The 17,872-nt window shown below is 36.8% G+C and overlaps 1 protein-coding gene across 2 annotated transcripts; it reads right to left on the reverse strand.

The window, feature by feature from the left end:
* Positions 1 to 2,840: 2,840 nt before the first annotated feature.
* Positions 2,841 to 17,526, reverse strand: LOC147517054 (zinc finger (CCCH type) helicase family protein). 2 transcript variants are annotated; one of them, XR_015211324.1, is made up of 16 exons: positions 17,306 to 17,525; positions 16,897 to 17,074; positions 16,101 to 16,274; positions 15,816 to 15,963; positions 15,211 to 15,522; positions 13,239 to 13,385; positions 12,981 to 13,161; positions 10,578 to 10,861; positions 10,385 to 10,507; positions 8,646 to 8,790; positions 8,298 to 8,566; positions 8,023 to 8,208; positions 6,031 to 6,561; positions 5,635 to 5,852; positions 3,410 to 3,562; positions 2,841 to 3,229 (listed from the first exon to the last, which is right to left on the reverse strand). XR_015211324.1 is itself a non-coding variant. In XM_086589467.1 (15 exons), exons 1-15 carry the CDS (start codon positions 17,430 to 17,432, stop codon positions 3,109 to 3,111), a joined length of 3,144 nt encoding a protein of 1,047 aa, XP_086445593.1. In that variant the 5' UTR covers positions 17,433 to 17,526; the 3' UTR covers positions 2,841 to 3,108. The 2 variants fall into 2 exon arrangements, 1 of the variants encoding a protein (XP_086445593.1); XM_086589467.1 differs by lacking the exon at positions 3,410 to 3,562 and having other exon boundaries at positions 17,306 to 17,526.
* Between the last annotated feature and the right edge of the window lie 346 nt (positions 17,527 to 17,872).

Consider the following 17,872-nt stretch of genomic DNA (forward strand, 5'->3'; position numbering starts at 1 on the left):
GCGCTCTAGTACTCCTGACTTTCCAGTAACTGAGGCGCGGGTGCACTCACAGAATGAGCTAACAGAGGTGCAGGCGCACTCTAGTGCTCCTCCAGCTTCTCCAGTTTCTCGACAATTAGAAAGAGAGAGACGACCTCCAGTAACTCTCAAGGATAACTATAAATCTGATAGAGAACTGCATTCTCCAGTGATTCATAGGAATTTTTATTCCTTGCATGACGCTTCATATCCACTACAGGAGTATATAACATATGCCAATATCACTTCATCTCATCATGCTTTCTTGACTACAGTTGATGATGTGCAAGAACCCAAGAACTTTAGAGAAGCTAACTTTCGTCCAGTATGGAGAAAGGCGATGCAAGAAGAACTTCGTGCTCTAGATGAGAATAAAACTTGGGAGATTGTTATGCTACCTTACGGAAAGAAAACAGTTGATTGTCGTTGGGTGTTCAGAAACAAGTTCAATAGTGATGGTTCCTTAGAAAGGTCTAAAGCTCGACTCATTGCAAGGGGATTCACCCAAACATATTGTCAGGACTACAAGGAGACTTTTGCACCAGTTGCAAAGATGAACACGTTTAGAGTTCTTGTATCTTTAGCTATAAATCAAGATTGGAAATTGTTTCAGATGGATGTTAAAAATGCATTCTTACACAGTGATCTTAAAGAAGAAGTGTATATAAGCATCCCACTTGGACATCCAAAGGAGACTAAGGTTGGATTAGTATGCAAGTTAAAAAAAGGCTATCTATGGACTTAAACAATCTCCACGAGCGTGGTATGCCAAACTCAGTTCTGTTCTAGCTATGACCAGTCTTAAGCGGAGTGATGATGATCCTTCCTTATTTGTTAACTCTAGCAGGTCAGGCTTGGCTGTTGTTCTTATTTATATTGATGACATAGTTATCACAGGTAATAACCATATCAAAATCTCTAAGCTCAAGAATTTATTGCACAAGAAATTTGCCATCAAGGGTCTGGGTATTATGAAGTACTTTCTTGGGATCGAAATTGCTTATTCAAAAAGAGGCATATTTCTTAATCAAAGAAAGTATGTGTTGGATCTTTTGAGTGAAGCAGGAAAACTGGGGCTAAAACCATTTGATTCTCCAACTGACAGTAGAGCCAAGTTGGACATATAAATGTTTATGCAGTAAACTTGGTTAGTCGTTTTATGCATGCTCCAAGGACTCCACATATAAATGCAGTTTCTAGAATACTGCAGTATCTGAAATGGTCGCCAGGCAGAGGTATTTGGATGAGGAAAAATGGGAATACATCTATTACTGCTTAAACAGATGCTGATTGGGCAGGATGTCCAGTTGATTGGCTGTCTACTTCCGGTTATTGAACCTTTGTGGGAGGTAATTTGGTCACTTGGAAGAGCAAGAAACAGAATGTAGTGGCTCATTCTAGTGCTGAAGCTGAGTACAGAGCTATGGCTTCTACCACCAGTGAAATCATATGGCTTTGCGCTCTTCTGAAGGATTTGTGTTTTGGTTTGCATATGCCAACTGCACTTTACTGTGATAATTAAGCTGTTATGCACATTGCTGCAAATTCGGTGTTCCATGAGAGAACTAAGCATATTGAAGTTGACTGTTATTTTGTGCGTGAAAAAGTGCAGTCTAACATTGTCACTACCTCCTTTGTTCGAAGTGACCAACAGCTTGCAAACATTTTTACCAACGGACTTCCAGCTTCCAAGCTAGTTTCATGATATACCCTCCAAGTTGGGCTCGCTGGATATCTTTGCACCAACTTGAGGGGGAGTGTGGGAGAAGAAAGAGACAGCGCGTGCGCGCTCAGTCGGTTCATGACAAGTTCGACCGATATTGGTGTTTCTATGAAAGGGAAGACTCCATTCTTAAAAACCAAAGACGATTTTGTGCACTTGTGTTGTGCCTGTATATATCTTTGTAATGGAACCCTAAGAAATTAATCAAGCAATAAACCCCTTTCTTCTCCAGTGGACGTAGGCTGCCGCATTGGCACCAAACCACTATAAATCTTATGTTTTGTCTCTTTGATTTGTTGTTTAATTCTACACATTGTATTTATTTCTTGAAGATGAATCTTGTGTAGTGAGATTACACACATTGTCACCAAATACGGCGTTTTTTTCGTTTAAAACCCGAGATATTGCCAAGGCGTCTGGTTCCAGTTTAAAACCCGGGTTTTTAAAAAAAACGCGTTTTAAACATTTTAAACCAGTTTTAAACTTAAAAAACGTTTAAAACCCGAGATTTTGAAAATCTCCCGTTTAAAACTATTTTTTTTTTTTTTTTTACGCTAGAAAAGAAAAAAAAAAAGTTTTTTGGAGTTTACCTTTTTGAAGAGTGGGCGTTAGATTGACTTATTGAGACCGTTCTATTTTGCTTTGGACTATTAATAATTAATTGAAAATTTTAAAGTTAGTAACTTATTTGTAGTACTTAATTATGCCATTATGGTTGGTAATTAGTAGTATCTTATTTTGAGTAGTGTTTTGGCACTGAATCTAAAACTTCTAGTATTTGGATGAGTAATGATAATTTGATATTTTCATGTATTTAAATTTTCTTTCATTTGTATTATTATTTTTTTTATTTTATGTGTCTATTTTTTTTTCCACTTTTATAGAAAATCAAACTCCTTATCTATTATATTATTTATCATCCGTTTTACCGTTTTAAACCTGTTTTTTATGCCCCACGTTTTTTTACGCTTTTTTTCCTGAGACGTTCCGTTTAAAACATGAACTAAGTTTTTTTCAAGTACACCATTTTAAACCCGTACCGTACTTGGTGACAATGATTACACATTTACACTCGGATGATCTTCTAATTAACCAATAGTAAGCTAAGAAGAACTCTTAATATGGAGAGATTACTGTCCACATTTGAACTTAATTATAATGAACCAGGCTCACTTATTGTTTAAAGGAAGATAAGCTAGAAAATTGTGATGTTGAATGCAGTAGCAATGAAAATGGAAATACGCAGAAATGGCAGAATCCCAGAAACAGTTTCCCCAACGAACGTTAAGCGTGAGGCAAGAGTTCCACCAGCAGGCAATGCAGAGTTGCAGGTAGAGAGTGGAGTGGTGACCAACAGTCGGCAGTTACTAAGAAGCGTTGCTACTGTGATTTGGTTTCCATTTAAAAATATCGAAAATGATCCGAATGGAGTGGTTGTGGCACTGGCTATCGCAGTTCCTATCCCGCATTGTAGTTGAACAAGAGCATCTGCAAGAAATCAATGTTTATGTACTAGCATTAGGAAACCATCTAAATTAATACTTCTCTCTAGCAACAGGCCTGCTGAATAAATATTGTTTATACTGCAACAGAGATATCTTCAATATTGGTGCATTGTCTATAATTGTACATGATGTGTTTGGACTACCAAAGTCTAGACTAACTTACTAGGAAAAGGTGTTGCCGTGCCATTGACACATGTAGTGCCGTTGGTGCTGCACAACAAAGTGCCTTGGATGACGATCAGCGCCCCAAAGGAAATTGTGTCAAGTTGGGCTTTAGCCAGTGGCGCTGTCTCAAGTTGAGGTTTAGCCAGTGGCGCTGCAGAACCGACGACCAAGAGAGAAACAAAGAGAAGGTATTTCAAAACCATTGTGTTCGATGATGTTTAAAACCTGAAGGCCAGAGCACTAATATAGTTCTTAAGTTGCTTGTTGAGTTCTTCAAATGCTCAAATAATGGAAAATTTATAGGGGAGAAGTAGCCAAGTTGCTACAGTTACTTAACCAGAGATGAAATCATGAACCAAACTGGGGTCACCCCCACCCCCCCACCCAACCATATCCTGGTCTTTGCTCAGATAAGGTGAGGGTTACCATTGCAGCTTGCATCACCATGCGTTCCACTTTTGTGGGCTTCACCCTAAAAGTCTAAACCACCCCCAGTTATATAGCGTGTGCCCCTCATATCTAAAATCCTATAACCTCTTCTATGTGCTAGGACGCCAAATTGTGCTCCTACTCACCTAGTAAATATACTGGGTTGCAAGTTCCTGGACATTAGTTCAGATTTCAGAAAGCTGTATGTCGAGCTGTGTAGCCCATCAGTAGTGTATCATGTGACCAGTTAAAGGAATGAAGTTTTGAATCCTGCATAGGGAATGCAACTTCTTGTGCTCTTCCTTGGTTGAATTTGCTGCATATAGGGCTTATGTGGTTCATCTACGTACCCAGTGTTGCCAGCCAAAGAAAAGGTGGAGTGAAATATGAAAATGACATCAGAGCAGCGTGTGTAGGAAACAAGTCGAGAAAAGTGATTACGACATTTGAGTAAAAGCAATAATTCGAAGAAAGAACAACCAAGTAACCAACTTTACCTAGTTTAGTAACAGAAGAACCAACTTTTTTTTTTTTTTGGATTGGCAAACCTGTTTTTAAACAAGATCAGTAACCCGTTGATGTGGCGGGATTCCAACCCAGACCTCCGGTATCATCACCCACCAACTTTGCTAGTTGGAACTTTACTATAAAAATGGTGGTTTGCCTTGTAGTGGTATAGAAACACTTGCCACTTCCTTAACTCATACCTTGATATAACTTATAACTACTTCACGGAAAATATTCAAATATTGACGGAAAAACAAGCTCAGCCATAAACTGAAAAAAGACGTAGTATTGTTCATCTGACCCACTAATTATACTTCCTACGAACTTAATCTAACTCCCTAAGAAGAAAACAAAATATTCCTGAACTCACGTTTGCAACTGCAAAGCAAAGGACTAGCACAAAATCTAGACCATGAATTTAAACCAATGCTCAAGAGTTCAACTTCCAAAGTTTCCTAGTTGAATTATAAAAAGGACTGAAATACTTTCCTAGATACCCATCTCCAGAAAATGATTAATCTCCAGCAGAGACCCTAAAGAATTTGCAAAAAATATTACATTATAAAATAAAATTGAAGAATACTGTGATTATATATCTTAACAATTTGATATTTGTAATCATCAGAAAATAAAGAACAAACTGAATTTTGTGATTAAAGAAAAGAAAAGATGTACATAAGTTGACAAGAGGTATGGAACACAAAATCCCAAAAAACTTCATTACTTCAGTCCAAAATTTTCACCAACTTTCAAAATGGAACTTCATACTTTACAGATCTTTTTCGCAAGCTAACAAAACATAAAATTTTCAAAACGATTTCAAGTTTATTGACAAAATGCCTAAAACCAGAATTTATCCCAATTACTTCAGACAAGCTTCTAATTATTGCGAAAGATGATTCATATAAAGAATGTGTTTTATTTTCCATAAAACTCAACATAATTATTTCCTCTGGTGTCTTGTGTAAAAAAAAATGATACAAGTCAAATGTAAGGAAACATGACATGTTCACATTTCACAACCAAATTTAATGTAAATACAATGCTAACCTAATACGAGTCCATGAAACTGAAAGAAGATAGGACAGATTCAACCAAAACAAGAGAGATACTAAATCAGTCTTTATGGTAGCCAGTATTAACTAGTCTCACTAACCATACATAAATTTATATCTGGGAAGATTCTCCTTTCCCAGAATTTTTCCAAGAGATTGACCAAAAGCACTTGATAATGACAACTACTACTAAGATAATCTATTTACATAGAGCACGGAAAAGTTTTCTTACACTTCCCTGGTCTTCTGTAGACAGTTGTGGAGTACAGATGCATAATCTCCAAACTGAATATCACTAGGAGGATGGACATCAAAAACATATGATATAGGTCTTGATGGAGTCATTGGCTTCTTCAGGGTCATGGTGTCTGCAAACTCCCCAAAGCTCGACTCATCAAACGCAAAAGATTCTGTAAGGAAAAAGAAGGATTCCCTAGCCAATTTTTCCACCTGAAACAGCAATCAACATAATTTACATGAAGTTTTGATGACCTCCGTGATTTCACATAGAAGACGACTTCAGAGTCCGGGTATTATGTTAAAGGAACACATCCCAGGACCATAACTTCTTATAAAATACCAAAAGAAATTACTTGGTTATCTGATATATTCAAACAACTGATTTTACCTGGAGCAGTGAAAATCTGATATTATTCATGGTAAGGATCACCCGTACTTCATATAAGGACTCTCCGAAAACCCTGATAACAAGATAGTCAAAAAACTTCTGCACTAGACTCCGTTGTCCTTCCAAGCCCTCACTATTGACAGTGAACTTGGCAAACCAAAACACACATTGAACTTGTCTCCATGGGATGCAATTTTTTCCTGCACCGAGTAAGATTGTCTGGTATGGGTGACTCAAGCCCCACATAATTTTCACACTAGACATGTAGTTGTCGAATATAGAGGTCTGAGGAACAGAAGTTGTAGTGATAATCTTAGTTGGATCGCAGAAGTGACATAGATTGGATGAAAAATGCATATCAGTATCGTCCAATACAAGAATACATCCATCAGAAGATGTGGGCATCAACTGAAGAAAGGAAGATGTATCAGGAAGCTCATCTTCTGGCAAGCATAAGTTTGAACTGCTGAATGATGGAACAGGTTGACAAAGGCCATGAGAAAAGAAACAATTTTCTCCATTGCGACATCCCTGCTCATCCAAATAGATGATGATTTAGATTATTTTTTCCTCCCTCAATAGAAAATAATAATTCCGGTATATTAACACGTAAGCCATTTCCAAGCAAACAGGTAAGTACGAAGTGACCATTTCATGTAGCAAAAACAAGCAGTTTTTACAATACATTTTCTTTATGGGACAAAAGTGACAATAATTAACATGGATATGGATGCAGTGAAAAGATCATGAATGTCATGAAGGTAACCTTATACTCAAAATGATGTTTATAGGGCAAACACAATTAATATCACAGCATCAGTGTATACAGAAGTACCTGCACAGAAGTAGAAAAAAAAAACAGCACACTGAAAACTCTAAGCTTACTTCAAGAAAAAAACACCACTGATCTGCTTAGAACAAAAATTAGGCTTATTATGATAACTTCAACAGGTTGCATCTTATGTATATGTGAACAACTATGTGGATGACTATGTGGTGACAGGAGTAGGTATTTCGGTTTGAACGGAGTAGCTCTGTAGTCTGTATGCACTTTCAAACTGAACATCTAGGAGAATCACAGCAGTTTCTGGGTATTGAAGTAACAACCAGATATATACTCGGCATTCTTTTCGCGATTTGTGGCGAGAGTATGTATGCCTGTTCATGAACCCACTCCACTGCATTGTGAAGTGAAGCTACTATCTCTATCACTACTAATCCAGTCTTCCATGAAAGAACAAAACACATCAAGGTCAACTATCATTTCGTTAAAAAAGCTTGCAACCAAAGCAATCCGTAACCATTATGAGTGCTACAGGCTACTTCAGATTATACTTATTTCAAGCTGGCATTAGAAATATACATGGTCCAGTTTGAAAAGGGGGTTGGGGGGGAAGGAAAGGATTCCAGGAAGACGTATATATTTGACAAGTAAACAAACTAATGATCATTAGCTGCAGTTAAAAAAGTTAGATTAGGCTACTTTCTTGTGACAATGATCTCCTAACCATATTAAAGATTTTCACAAAAATATATTCAAACCCAAGTTTCTAACCCCATCAAATGTAGTTAATTGAATAATTATGGTTCGTTCATTTGCACCGTTATTTGGAGACTATGTTTGGCATGGTCACAAATTTCGGATTTAAAATTTTTGTGTAGAGATGCTTCGTACTGTGAGAAGATTATAGCTACAAAAAATTAGCCTCATAAAATTTCTAGAAATTAGCATAATATAAAATTTCTAGTGTCAAATTTATATATGTCCCAATAACCATAAATGGGGTCTTTAACTCAATCACCTGGTCCAAGTTACTTATTAGTATATAAAATGTTGTTTCTTTTTCCTTTTCTTTCCTTTCCTCTTTTCTGGATTTTCACTTCTGATTTCCATGGATTTGTAGACACATGTAGCACATTTATAGAAGAGCACAATTTTAATAATAAAATGCTTAGTACAATAAAATTTGCATACATGAGAGGTGATGTTACCTGATATGAAAAGAAAAACTTGCATACAGGTCTCTTTGCTTCAAGAGAATGGGAATAGTAACATTGACTGCCTTTGTTACACAATCCCTTGATAAAAAATGTACACAGAGGAACTTCACTTGTATTAGGAGACTCCAAGATATCTAAATTTTTCTTAGTAGTGTCTTCTGTATACTGAATTCGTATCTGCTCAAAAGTATCAGGACATAAAGGATCATTTTGGATGACATATTCATTGACACAGTTTACAAGCAGATGACATACAAAAATAATACCTCTTTGATAATAGTTGCGAACTTTTCAGCAACAGTAACAGCTTGAAAGTCGTTGGAGCCCACAAATGGTAAAGCAACACAAGTCCTTGTCTCCAAAGATTCATCAAGGTGTTCATCATCAGCAGGATTCACACTTATAGCTCCTTTTGGCAGAGACTGAAGGAGACATGTGTGTTCAAATTCATATGGATCATAGTAAGAGGGTAGTCCCTTGGCCCTAACCAGAAATCTGGGTCTGTATCGATGAATTGAATTTAGAATATCTTCATCTGCATAGACAATTTATAAGTCACAGACAAGAATTACTACATCAAAATTTGAGTCGAACAGCAAGTAGCGTAGACATACATATTTGTGAAACATGATGTAGTGAACTCTGCAAGAGATTGTGGAAAGAACACCACTCCTCCTCGAGTTTGGGAAGTATCATATGTGTTACTTTTGGCTCGTCGGACTTGATAAGTTGTTTCAGCCGTTCAAGACGATGCTTATCCTTCAAGCACAAAAGGTCTTAATATCCAAATGCAATATGTAAAATCCATTTTCTATTATGGGGATATTGATTCTCAAGTTTAAAGATCAGAACACGCCTCAAAGCAGGAAAAAATGATGTGTACTAGAATAAAATGTGCTATGTATGACATGATAACAAACATATTGATTATACTACTGAGTGTATGACCCACATTCCCACTGAGGGAGTGTTAAGAAAAATAAACTCAACACGTACGAGATTTAGAGCAACTGATTATCAGCATGCTATCAAAGTGGTTCAACTTTAGTTGGTTGCTGGTTTGAGTTTGTTAAAACAGTATTTATAGAAAAAATGGAAACCGTTGAGGGGGAAGTTGTCGGCTGTGAGTCTGCAATGGAGTATGTGGTTAAGAGTGTGCCTACTGTTAACCTGTGATCCCACTCAGGGGAAGTGTGCCAACCTGCCTATAAATTGTTAACATCTCTCTCTCTCTCTACAAGTTCAAGCTTTTAGAGCAATCGGCTTTCAACAAGACAACAACTACTATACATATATTTCGAAGTTTTCTAAATTATTAAGTAAATCTGAGTACCTTATCATAAACTATGGGGCATCCAACACAAAACCAGTTGGTGACGAGTTTGAGAGGCCCAATAACTTTCATCCTATACTGCAAGGCTTTAAACATCCCGCGTGGGACTATACTAAACATTGCAGCATGCCTCCGCACGTGTGGCATTACTTGAGCCTAACAAGTGGACACCATACTTGGATGGCATGGAGTAAACAGGCCAAACACCATAGCCTGCTCTCATACTTCTTGACATTTGGGAATCCAACTCAAAACCAATAGGCGATGAGTGGAAAAGCCCAATAACTTTTATACCATACTGCAAGTCTTAAACACCCCATGAGGGACTATACTTAACATCTCAACACTTTACGTATGAGTTGGCCTATGTTACTATAAAACTTCAGACGAGGAATTCTCCCAAAAGCACAAAGAACTTCAGCAAATAGCCAAAAACCAATTCAAATTTCGATTTAAAAAATCTACAAACTGTTCAATGGTGCTTTTCACCACAAATGCTGCATTTTGGTGATCTATGCAATATAATAAAAAGGCCAAAAAAATTCATTTCAACACTTAAGATAACAGCTATCAGTATTTGCGGTTTGGCGGTTTAGAGTTCATGCATCTCACTCAAGCGATGACAGCTATATTGAAAAAATAGACCTAAGAATAAGAGTCCTCTGGGAAGATTTAGGGAGAGAAGTTCTTTACTCCAAGTTTTATTAGATAATGGAACCAAATACTTGAAAAGTTCGAGAAAGCCTGGCATACATTTTGTCTTCTGTGGCTATCAAAACTTTCTAGTGTAAAGTTAAGTGAATATAGCATGTTATTTGAAGTTTGCATCCAAGATATGTAAAGATTTTAAAAATCCGCTTTTCACCATAAAAGAAAATCTATAAGTACAAAGTGATTGAAATGTATATAGTTGAACTTTTAATCTAAACAGAACAAGATAATACCTAAATAGTTAAATACGGAAAACACTCCATCTCATCTGTACAGGATACGCTCCTTACAAGCATATGAAAAACTTACCTTATAAACACGTTGCCAAAACTGATACGCACACAGATTTCCCATGAAAATCATTTCTTTTCTGCCACTTAAAACCGTGCTGTCATTGTTTCCCTCAAAGTAACTCTCTATGTACGTTTTAAACTGACCAAAAAAAAACCTAATCAGACAGCTTAGAATCCATAACTTTCAAATGATTAGGGTTAAAACATACCAGAAATTCCTGCCCAAAAGGATGAAAAATAGGCAGAGGCTGTTGATCCATCAATATACCAATCACAATGCCTTCCCTAAGCAGTCCAACGTCTCCGAATTTGACAATAAGAAATGAAGCATCAAAAGACAAAGAGATGCTAGCAAGCAATCGTCCATAAAAGGTTGGCTCATATCGGCCCCTATGAGAGCTTGGTTTTTCCAATGCTTGAATATGGACAAGCAAGCTCAATGCATCTTCAACCACTTCAGGATCTGGTGGATCCATAGCCTTCTGCATCAAAACTTAATAATTATATGTCATAAGTTAGCCAACAATTGGTCACTGTTTCTCACTACTCACTCACTCATGCAGACAGAACTCTAGATTTTATTGTCTTTACAAACCAAAATACGCATCTGGACCATAAATTCCAAAGAGACAAATAAGTTGAGACATCATGGTCTTTGGATTCAAAAAAACATCAGCAACATAACTATGTAAAGCTGTGGAAGCCAATTTTACATAAAAAAGCAAGAATTCAAATATGGAATATAGATCTGATACTAGACACTAGCATGTATAATTATATATTAAGTTCACACATTTCCAAAAATCATTGGGTACACGTCTTACGATTAATGATACGCTCTACCAAACCCAGGCATCAAACAAGCGCAATATTTTACTAGGAGAGAAGAAAATTCATTGAGGACTGTCCATATATTTATGCTTGAAATCCATTCTCATCACATGATTTCGTGATCTCACCACAAGCTTCATTTTTCAAATCAAAAGTGAACATTAAATGTCTTTTCCAAAGTCTTTTTGTTTGAAATGAATTCACAGTTTAATATTGTGAGACCTACAAGAAAATTCGAATTCACCATTGCAACAAGAATTTCTTGCTTTTTTAATCTTTTCTCTTCTTTATATAAGTAACACAAATTTCTTGTTAATAATGCAAGACAACGGAGATGGTGAAAATGTCTTAACATATACTTTTGGGTCGGGTTCAAGGGACATATACATTTTGACATATAAATTCACTCAGGCTAACAACCACATGATCTTAAACGATTAACAACTGAAAGATTGCCACGTAGGGGAGCCAAAAGGCGTGATTATCTTCCTTTCTAGTTCAGCTCTAGCCAAGCCAAAAACACACATGTCGATCACCTTTTGCTTTGGTTCTCGAGTCATCTTCTCCCCACGCCTTTTCTCTCTCGAGTGATCGAGTCATGTTCTTCCCACCCATGTCCGTCAACTACCAACTCGTAAAACAAATAGAAGCTTCATGAATTCATCATTATTACTACAATACTACTCTCTAGATATTACAGAAAATTCATCAGATTCGGAAAACAGTTTTTCAAGTATCTTTTTTATTTTCATCTTTTTACATACACTGAAATTGGGTTCCCACATATTTTTGGTCAAGCATATTTTCAAATAGAGTATAAACACAACCCTTAATGACAATCTCATGGAACGTCAAAAGCATTAAAAGAAAAGAAAAGTTAACTCGCGAATAAAGGGGCATCAGTTACTAAGTGATCGAAAAATAGAAGTAGGATCTTTAGTTAGTCTGTGCACATTGTGTTTGTTCTTTGTAGTACGTGGGAGCTTGGGTGATGACTGATGAGATTGCCGGACATGGCTTCGAAGTTGCCGAACTTCTGTTATGTACGCAAGAAGAGAATGGGTAATCTACACATCTATTTAAGAACTGTTGCTTTGTAGAAAAATGTAAAACGAGAGTTTTGTAATTTGTATTTACACACTTGAGTCTTGGAGATACGGAAGATTGGATAAAAGTTTGTTCAATTTGGGTCTATGAAATCTCAGAATGTTAAATTGTAAATAAAGTAGTTTTATTAACTCACTTTCTCGAATTGAATTTCGGTGAACGAACCAGTAAATAACAGAAGAGAGGTGAGGAGAGGAGAAGAAGATGACTCGAGTACCAAAGCAAAATGTGGGGGCAGGTGTCTGTGGCTTGGCTAGAGCTGAATTAGAAAGCAAGAGAATCACCCTTTTGGCTCACTACGTGGCATCATTTCAGTCATCAATCTTCTAAGATCGTGTGGTTGTTGTCCTGAGTGAATTTATATGTCAAACTTATGTCCCTTGAGCCCAACCCTATACTTTTTATATATTGAATAAATGATAAAGGAATATAAATGAGCAAATGCTGCATCACTAGCGGAAGCAGAACCCAAATCATAATGAAAGCCAAGGTTCTTGGCATGTGACTTTGGAGATTGGTCAAATATGAACTGAAACTGGAATCAAATCTCTAACGATTCTGATAATTTAACTTTTAATTAAAATTTGATATTTATTTCTGCTAAATATCACAGCTAAATAAAAGAACAGGCGTCCAAAGTACTAACTAGGAAACCAAAACTTAGTGCCATATACCTTTGGGATCATTAATGGCTTTTGATTCAGCACAGCAAATCATAAGAACCTGCTGCCTCAAGGATAATCTCAATATAGATGGTGGATCATGGTCATTTAATTTGTTGAAAAAAGACCGAGAAACCAATCGGTAGATATGACCATCACAAGTCCGCCCTGTCCTTCCTTTACGTTGCTCAGCCTACAGCAAATCCTAAAAATTGATTAATCAGGTCTTCCAAGCAAATCTCAAACCGAAGAATAAGTTCTTTTGGGTACCTGAGACTTAGATACCCAGGCAAGTTCAGCTGATTCCTTTTTTCTGATACTGTCCGAATAGACTTGTAAAGATCGACATGAATCAATAACAAACGCTACTCCAGGTATTGTTACTGAAGATTCTGCTATGTTAGTAGCTAATATAACCTGTGATAAAAGTAAAATCCATTAGAGAATTTCGTCATAACCACTGAAGTGGTTCATAATTTTTCAAAATTTTCAAGCGTTATGAGCCCTGCAACATTCAGTTCGCTCTAAGGTTTGTTAAGAATCTAACGGGAAGGGCTGCCCAAGTACTGCTTATAATGATTCTGCAATAATTGCAGCATATATAATATGGCAGTCAACGGACTGGATAAATATTAGACAAGTGTGGTTCCAGGTCCTACAAAGGTACTAAAGTAGTAAAGTATTTGTATGAACTCAAAGATAGCATCTAAAACCGATCCAATTACAACCCAATCTGATTTGAATCAGGTATAAAGAATCAAAAGCATTTATTGTGTGCAAACATATCTTCTTTCAAGTAAACAATTGTCCAGGACCTACCTCTATTTGTAGTGGGTCTAATCAAACTTCAAGGAGAGAAAGAATGTTTACTCAGAACCTCTTTGTTAATTTCGTTGGTGTCTGTTAGCCAGCTTAAAACGATCTAGTAAAACATTCATTGCAGTTTGCAATGATTGCTGAAGTACAAAATTGCTCCATGTACAAGAGTGATTTGTCTGTCAAAGGCATGTATATCTTACATATCTGTAAAATATGGAGCATTTGTAGGGCCAACCACAGAAAACAAAGCAACGTCTCTCGTTTACCTTTTTCATTCAACTGGAACGTTGGCAATGGAGTTATTAAGCCTTTAAGGACAAAATGTATACATAATGGGGAGTGAAGGGTAAAGGAACAAGTGAACCGAAATGAATGTGATGGAAGGAGTGAAGAATGTGTGGAACCCACTATAAACAAAAAGCTGGGGCCTTATTCGTCAATAAGACTGAAAATCACACACAGCACATGAAAAAAGGAGATGCAGTGTTCAACAATCATATTTAACACGAGGAACAAATGGTCCAAATACGGAAGCAACACATAGGGAAGACTGTTAGTTTAGGTTCAATGCTATAAGCCTATAAGAGAACCATCTTATGTCAAAAGAGACCTATAGCTAAAGACATTGACTAAGAAGATTACGGTCATGAAAGACATAATAAGTGGTTACATGTCATCACCATAAGCTTAATGGATAGGCAGCAATTATGGACCTCACTGGATATTCCTCGAAGGTTCGTATACATGGTATTCCGGAATCATGCCTAACTAAATCAAGAGAAACTCAGCCTCTCCAAAGCAATAACAGGCATGCACTTTCAAATAGTCATTGTGGATTTGCACAAGAGAAAAATCAGATCCGATTCAGATTCAGCCTGAAATCGGTGGGAATCATCTGGTCCAATCAGTTCTGTCTTGACAAATCACTTACCATTTACCACAAACAATCAATCCTCTTCCAATTCATCAGTTTCTAAACAAAAATGCTAGAACTGGGCCCAGCTCAGTCCTTCAGAAGTGCATTAAACAAAAAAAAACTATAACTAAGAGGAAAACAGCATTCATATCGACTCCCATGATTTCCGCTCAGGACTGTTGTTGCCTGACCCTCATAGGTATCAATTAGACAAAGGATTGATTACACCAAAAGTTTAATTTGTACAATTACTACAACCCACTTTAAGTGACATAAAGTACAATAACAGATATTGGGTAGTGGTAGAGAAGGCGTGCACTGCAAGAATTCTATATTTTCAGTAGAGAAAGCAAACACAAACTCATACTAATTAAATGACCAAGTGTCCTAAACTTTTGCATTTATGACTTCTAAGAAGACATTATGATTTAACAAATATCAGCGCAGAGTATACAAAATTTACTTACGATTGACAGGCAGAGACCGGAAAAAAAAAATCTGGTATACCTTTCGATGAGACTTCCATATTTTCATAGCCATAAGAGCTTGATCTGTGTCAATGCTACGGTGTAGTATATGGACTTTGAAAAATGAAGAAAATGGCTTCAACAGGGACCACTGTTGCTCCAATGAATAGTAAGTTGGAAGAAAAACCAATATACTCTTTTCAAGGTCAGGTTCATTCTCATGAATGTGCAACACGAGATGATGAATAAGTTTGTGCTCTTCAGGCTTGATTTCAGCTTCAATAGAAGGGCCAATCCCAGAAGAGTATCTACCTGAAACGCTTTCAGAATCCACTCCAAGTAATTCATTTACCTGGTAGACAGAGAATTAAAAAATAATCACAAAGGCTCTCCTACATTATGTAACTATGTCAAATACAAAATGCCAAAGGACTAAACAACTTGCAAAATCCATGTAAGAACTAATCACTGCTCATACGATGGCAGTTGTTACAGGCGGATTGGACATACTTCCAGATGCGTACCAAGTGACAGCCATCACAAGTACCAAGACCAGACAAATTAATATCACCAGGGATAAATCACAAATAATACCCAAAAAGTTATAAATACGTAAAGCAAGAGATTCTCATAGAATTCACTAACCTGTTCAAGGTATAAAACTCTTCTTTGGAATATTGTTTGCTGAGTCGAGGTAGGGATTGCAAGAACTTCTACCCTCTCATCCCTGCCAAGATCCTTGAAGTAATCCCTGTATCTTGTAATATCTGCTGTAGCGGACATCAGCACCACCCTTGAAGAGCATTACAATAGTCAGGCATGGAAGAAATAAACCCACGGGTATTGTACAGACGGATAAATTAGACATGAACTGTTATATGGATCAGCCTAACAGAAGTACAGAACAGAGTCAAATTGCAAACGGCAAACCTCAAGTCTTTGCTTTTCAACAGAAATTGTTTAACACAGGCGAGAACAAGATCAGATTCTACAGATCTTTCATGCACTTCATCAAGAATGATAGCCTTGTATTTAAGTGCATCCATTCCTTTATCTCGCATTTCGTCCAATAAAACTCCAGCTGTTTTAAAAATAATCCTAGACCTGTTATACATTATAGACTGTTAGGAATACGCAGATATGCTAAGGAACCGATAGTGTACACAGTACAAAAGGTAGAATTGTGATTCTCTTTTCCATGACCTAAAATGGAACATTTTCAACCATAATTCATTATTTGCTACTACGTTGTCCCTAAGAGACCGTGTAAAAGAAAATCATTGTAACAACTTTAAAAGCATATTTGATGTGTTCAAAACTCAAAAGTGTCACGCACTCAGGCATAAATCATGTGACCAGTTTGGTTTTCGGCCTAGGCGTCCACCTTCATGGCGTCACAACTTCACTTTCCATTTTCTTTTCATTTATCTATATTCTAATCTCATTTATTTGGAAGCTTAACAAAGGCTTGGTTTTGCTTGGAGCTTAAAAGGCTTTACGTATTTAAAGCCATTAAAGCTTCCCTTTTCATTAGACCATTTTAAGTAATAAAGAGAGTTCCTTGAATATCAGATTTCTCGCTTTGTTCTTGAATTAATATCGCCTCCGCATTAGTGTTTTAATCAATATTAGTCATAAGACAAGCATTCCATGACATTGCCATGCACAAGGTAATACTAAATTGAGTTTTAACGAAACCAGCTTTGCATGTAAAGAAAAAGTATACCCCTCTGATAGCACCTTTGAATGACCAATGTGATATCCAACTTCTCCACCCACCTCACATCCCCGAGATTTAGCTACCATTCTAGCCACAGCCACAACAGCAAATCTTCTAGGCTGTGTACATAATATGGGCTCCATGCCTTGTTGTAGTAGAAATTGTGGAACCTGAGAGCTCTTACCTTTCACAATCAAAACACACAACAACATAAGACAACTTTAACATAACATATAGCTAGTAATTCAAAATAGATGACCAAACTATTACATAAAATGTTAGTTCATAGGCTGTTGGGTAAAGACACAAGTAATATATATTTGTTTTTTTGTTCGGTTTTAAGAATGGCTAAAACATGATAATTAAGTAAAAAAAAAGAAATGACGTGATAAATAATAGAGAATGATTAAAGTACCACAGCCAGTTTCACCGATGATTAAAGTGACACGGTTTTCTAGAATCTTCTCAACTATTTTACTTCTCATAGCCATTACTGGTAGAGATGAAAAATCAGGAGAAGATGAAGAAGAAGACGACGCCATCGCTGACGGCTGTCTGTTTCTCTCTCTCTCACGTGACTTGGAAATCTTCTATGCTAAGTTTTTTTTATTTATAGTGACTGTCTGACTGATCACTTTTCAGGACTCTTGTTTTTTTTTTCTCTCTTTACTGATGCCACTGTTTCTGACGTCATGTTGCTACAGCCCATGTTAACGAGCACACATTCTTGAGTCATACCATGTTGCTTTTGAGAACTTTTTTTATTCTCTTTAAGAATCAGGTACTCTTTTGGAAATGATTAGCTGAATTAGAATAACGTTATGTGGAAAGTAATCATCAGATGAATCATACAATTAATCGGTTTCCATAGCAAAAGCAATGCCCAAAAGTTACCACTGCGCAAGCTTGTCATAAAATGCCAGAATAAATTCCATTCAATTCAATAAAACGAGCAGCCTAATTCTAGTCCAGCAACTCGTGG

The sequence above is a fragment of the Coptis chinensis genome, chromosome 2 (assembly GCF_015680905.1).
Source record: "Coptis chinensis isolate HL-2020 chromosome 2, ASM1568090v1, whole genome shotgun sequence".
In the NCBI taxonomy this organism is placed as follows: Eukaryota; Viridiplantae; Streptophyta; class Magnoliopsida; order Ranunculales; family Ranunculaceae; genus Coptis; species Coptis chinensis.

Bases quoted from the DNA above. Each gene is read 5' to 3' on its own strand.
- LOC147517054 (XM_086589467.1), bottom strand. From the start codon at position 17,432: ATGGCGTCGTCTTCTTCTTCATCTTCTCCTGATTTTTCATCTCTACCA. The intron at 8,567-8,645 runs GTATGTCTACGC...TTGTCTATGCAG, and splicing joins ACATCATGTTTCACAAATAT to ATGAAGATATTCTAAATTCA. The intron at 3,230-5,634 runs GTAAGAAAACTT...GATTTCTTGCAG, and splicing joins CTACAGAAGACCAGGGAAGT to ATGCTCTTGTTCAACTACAA.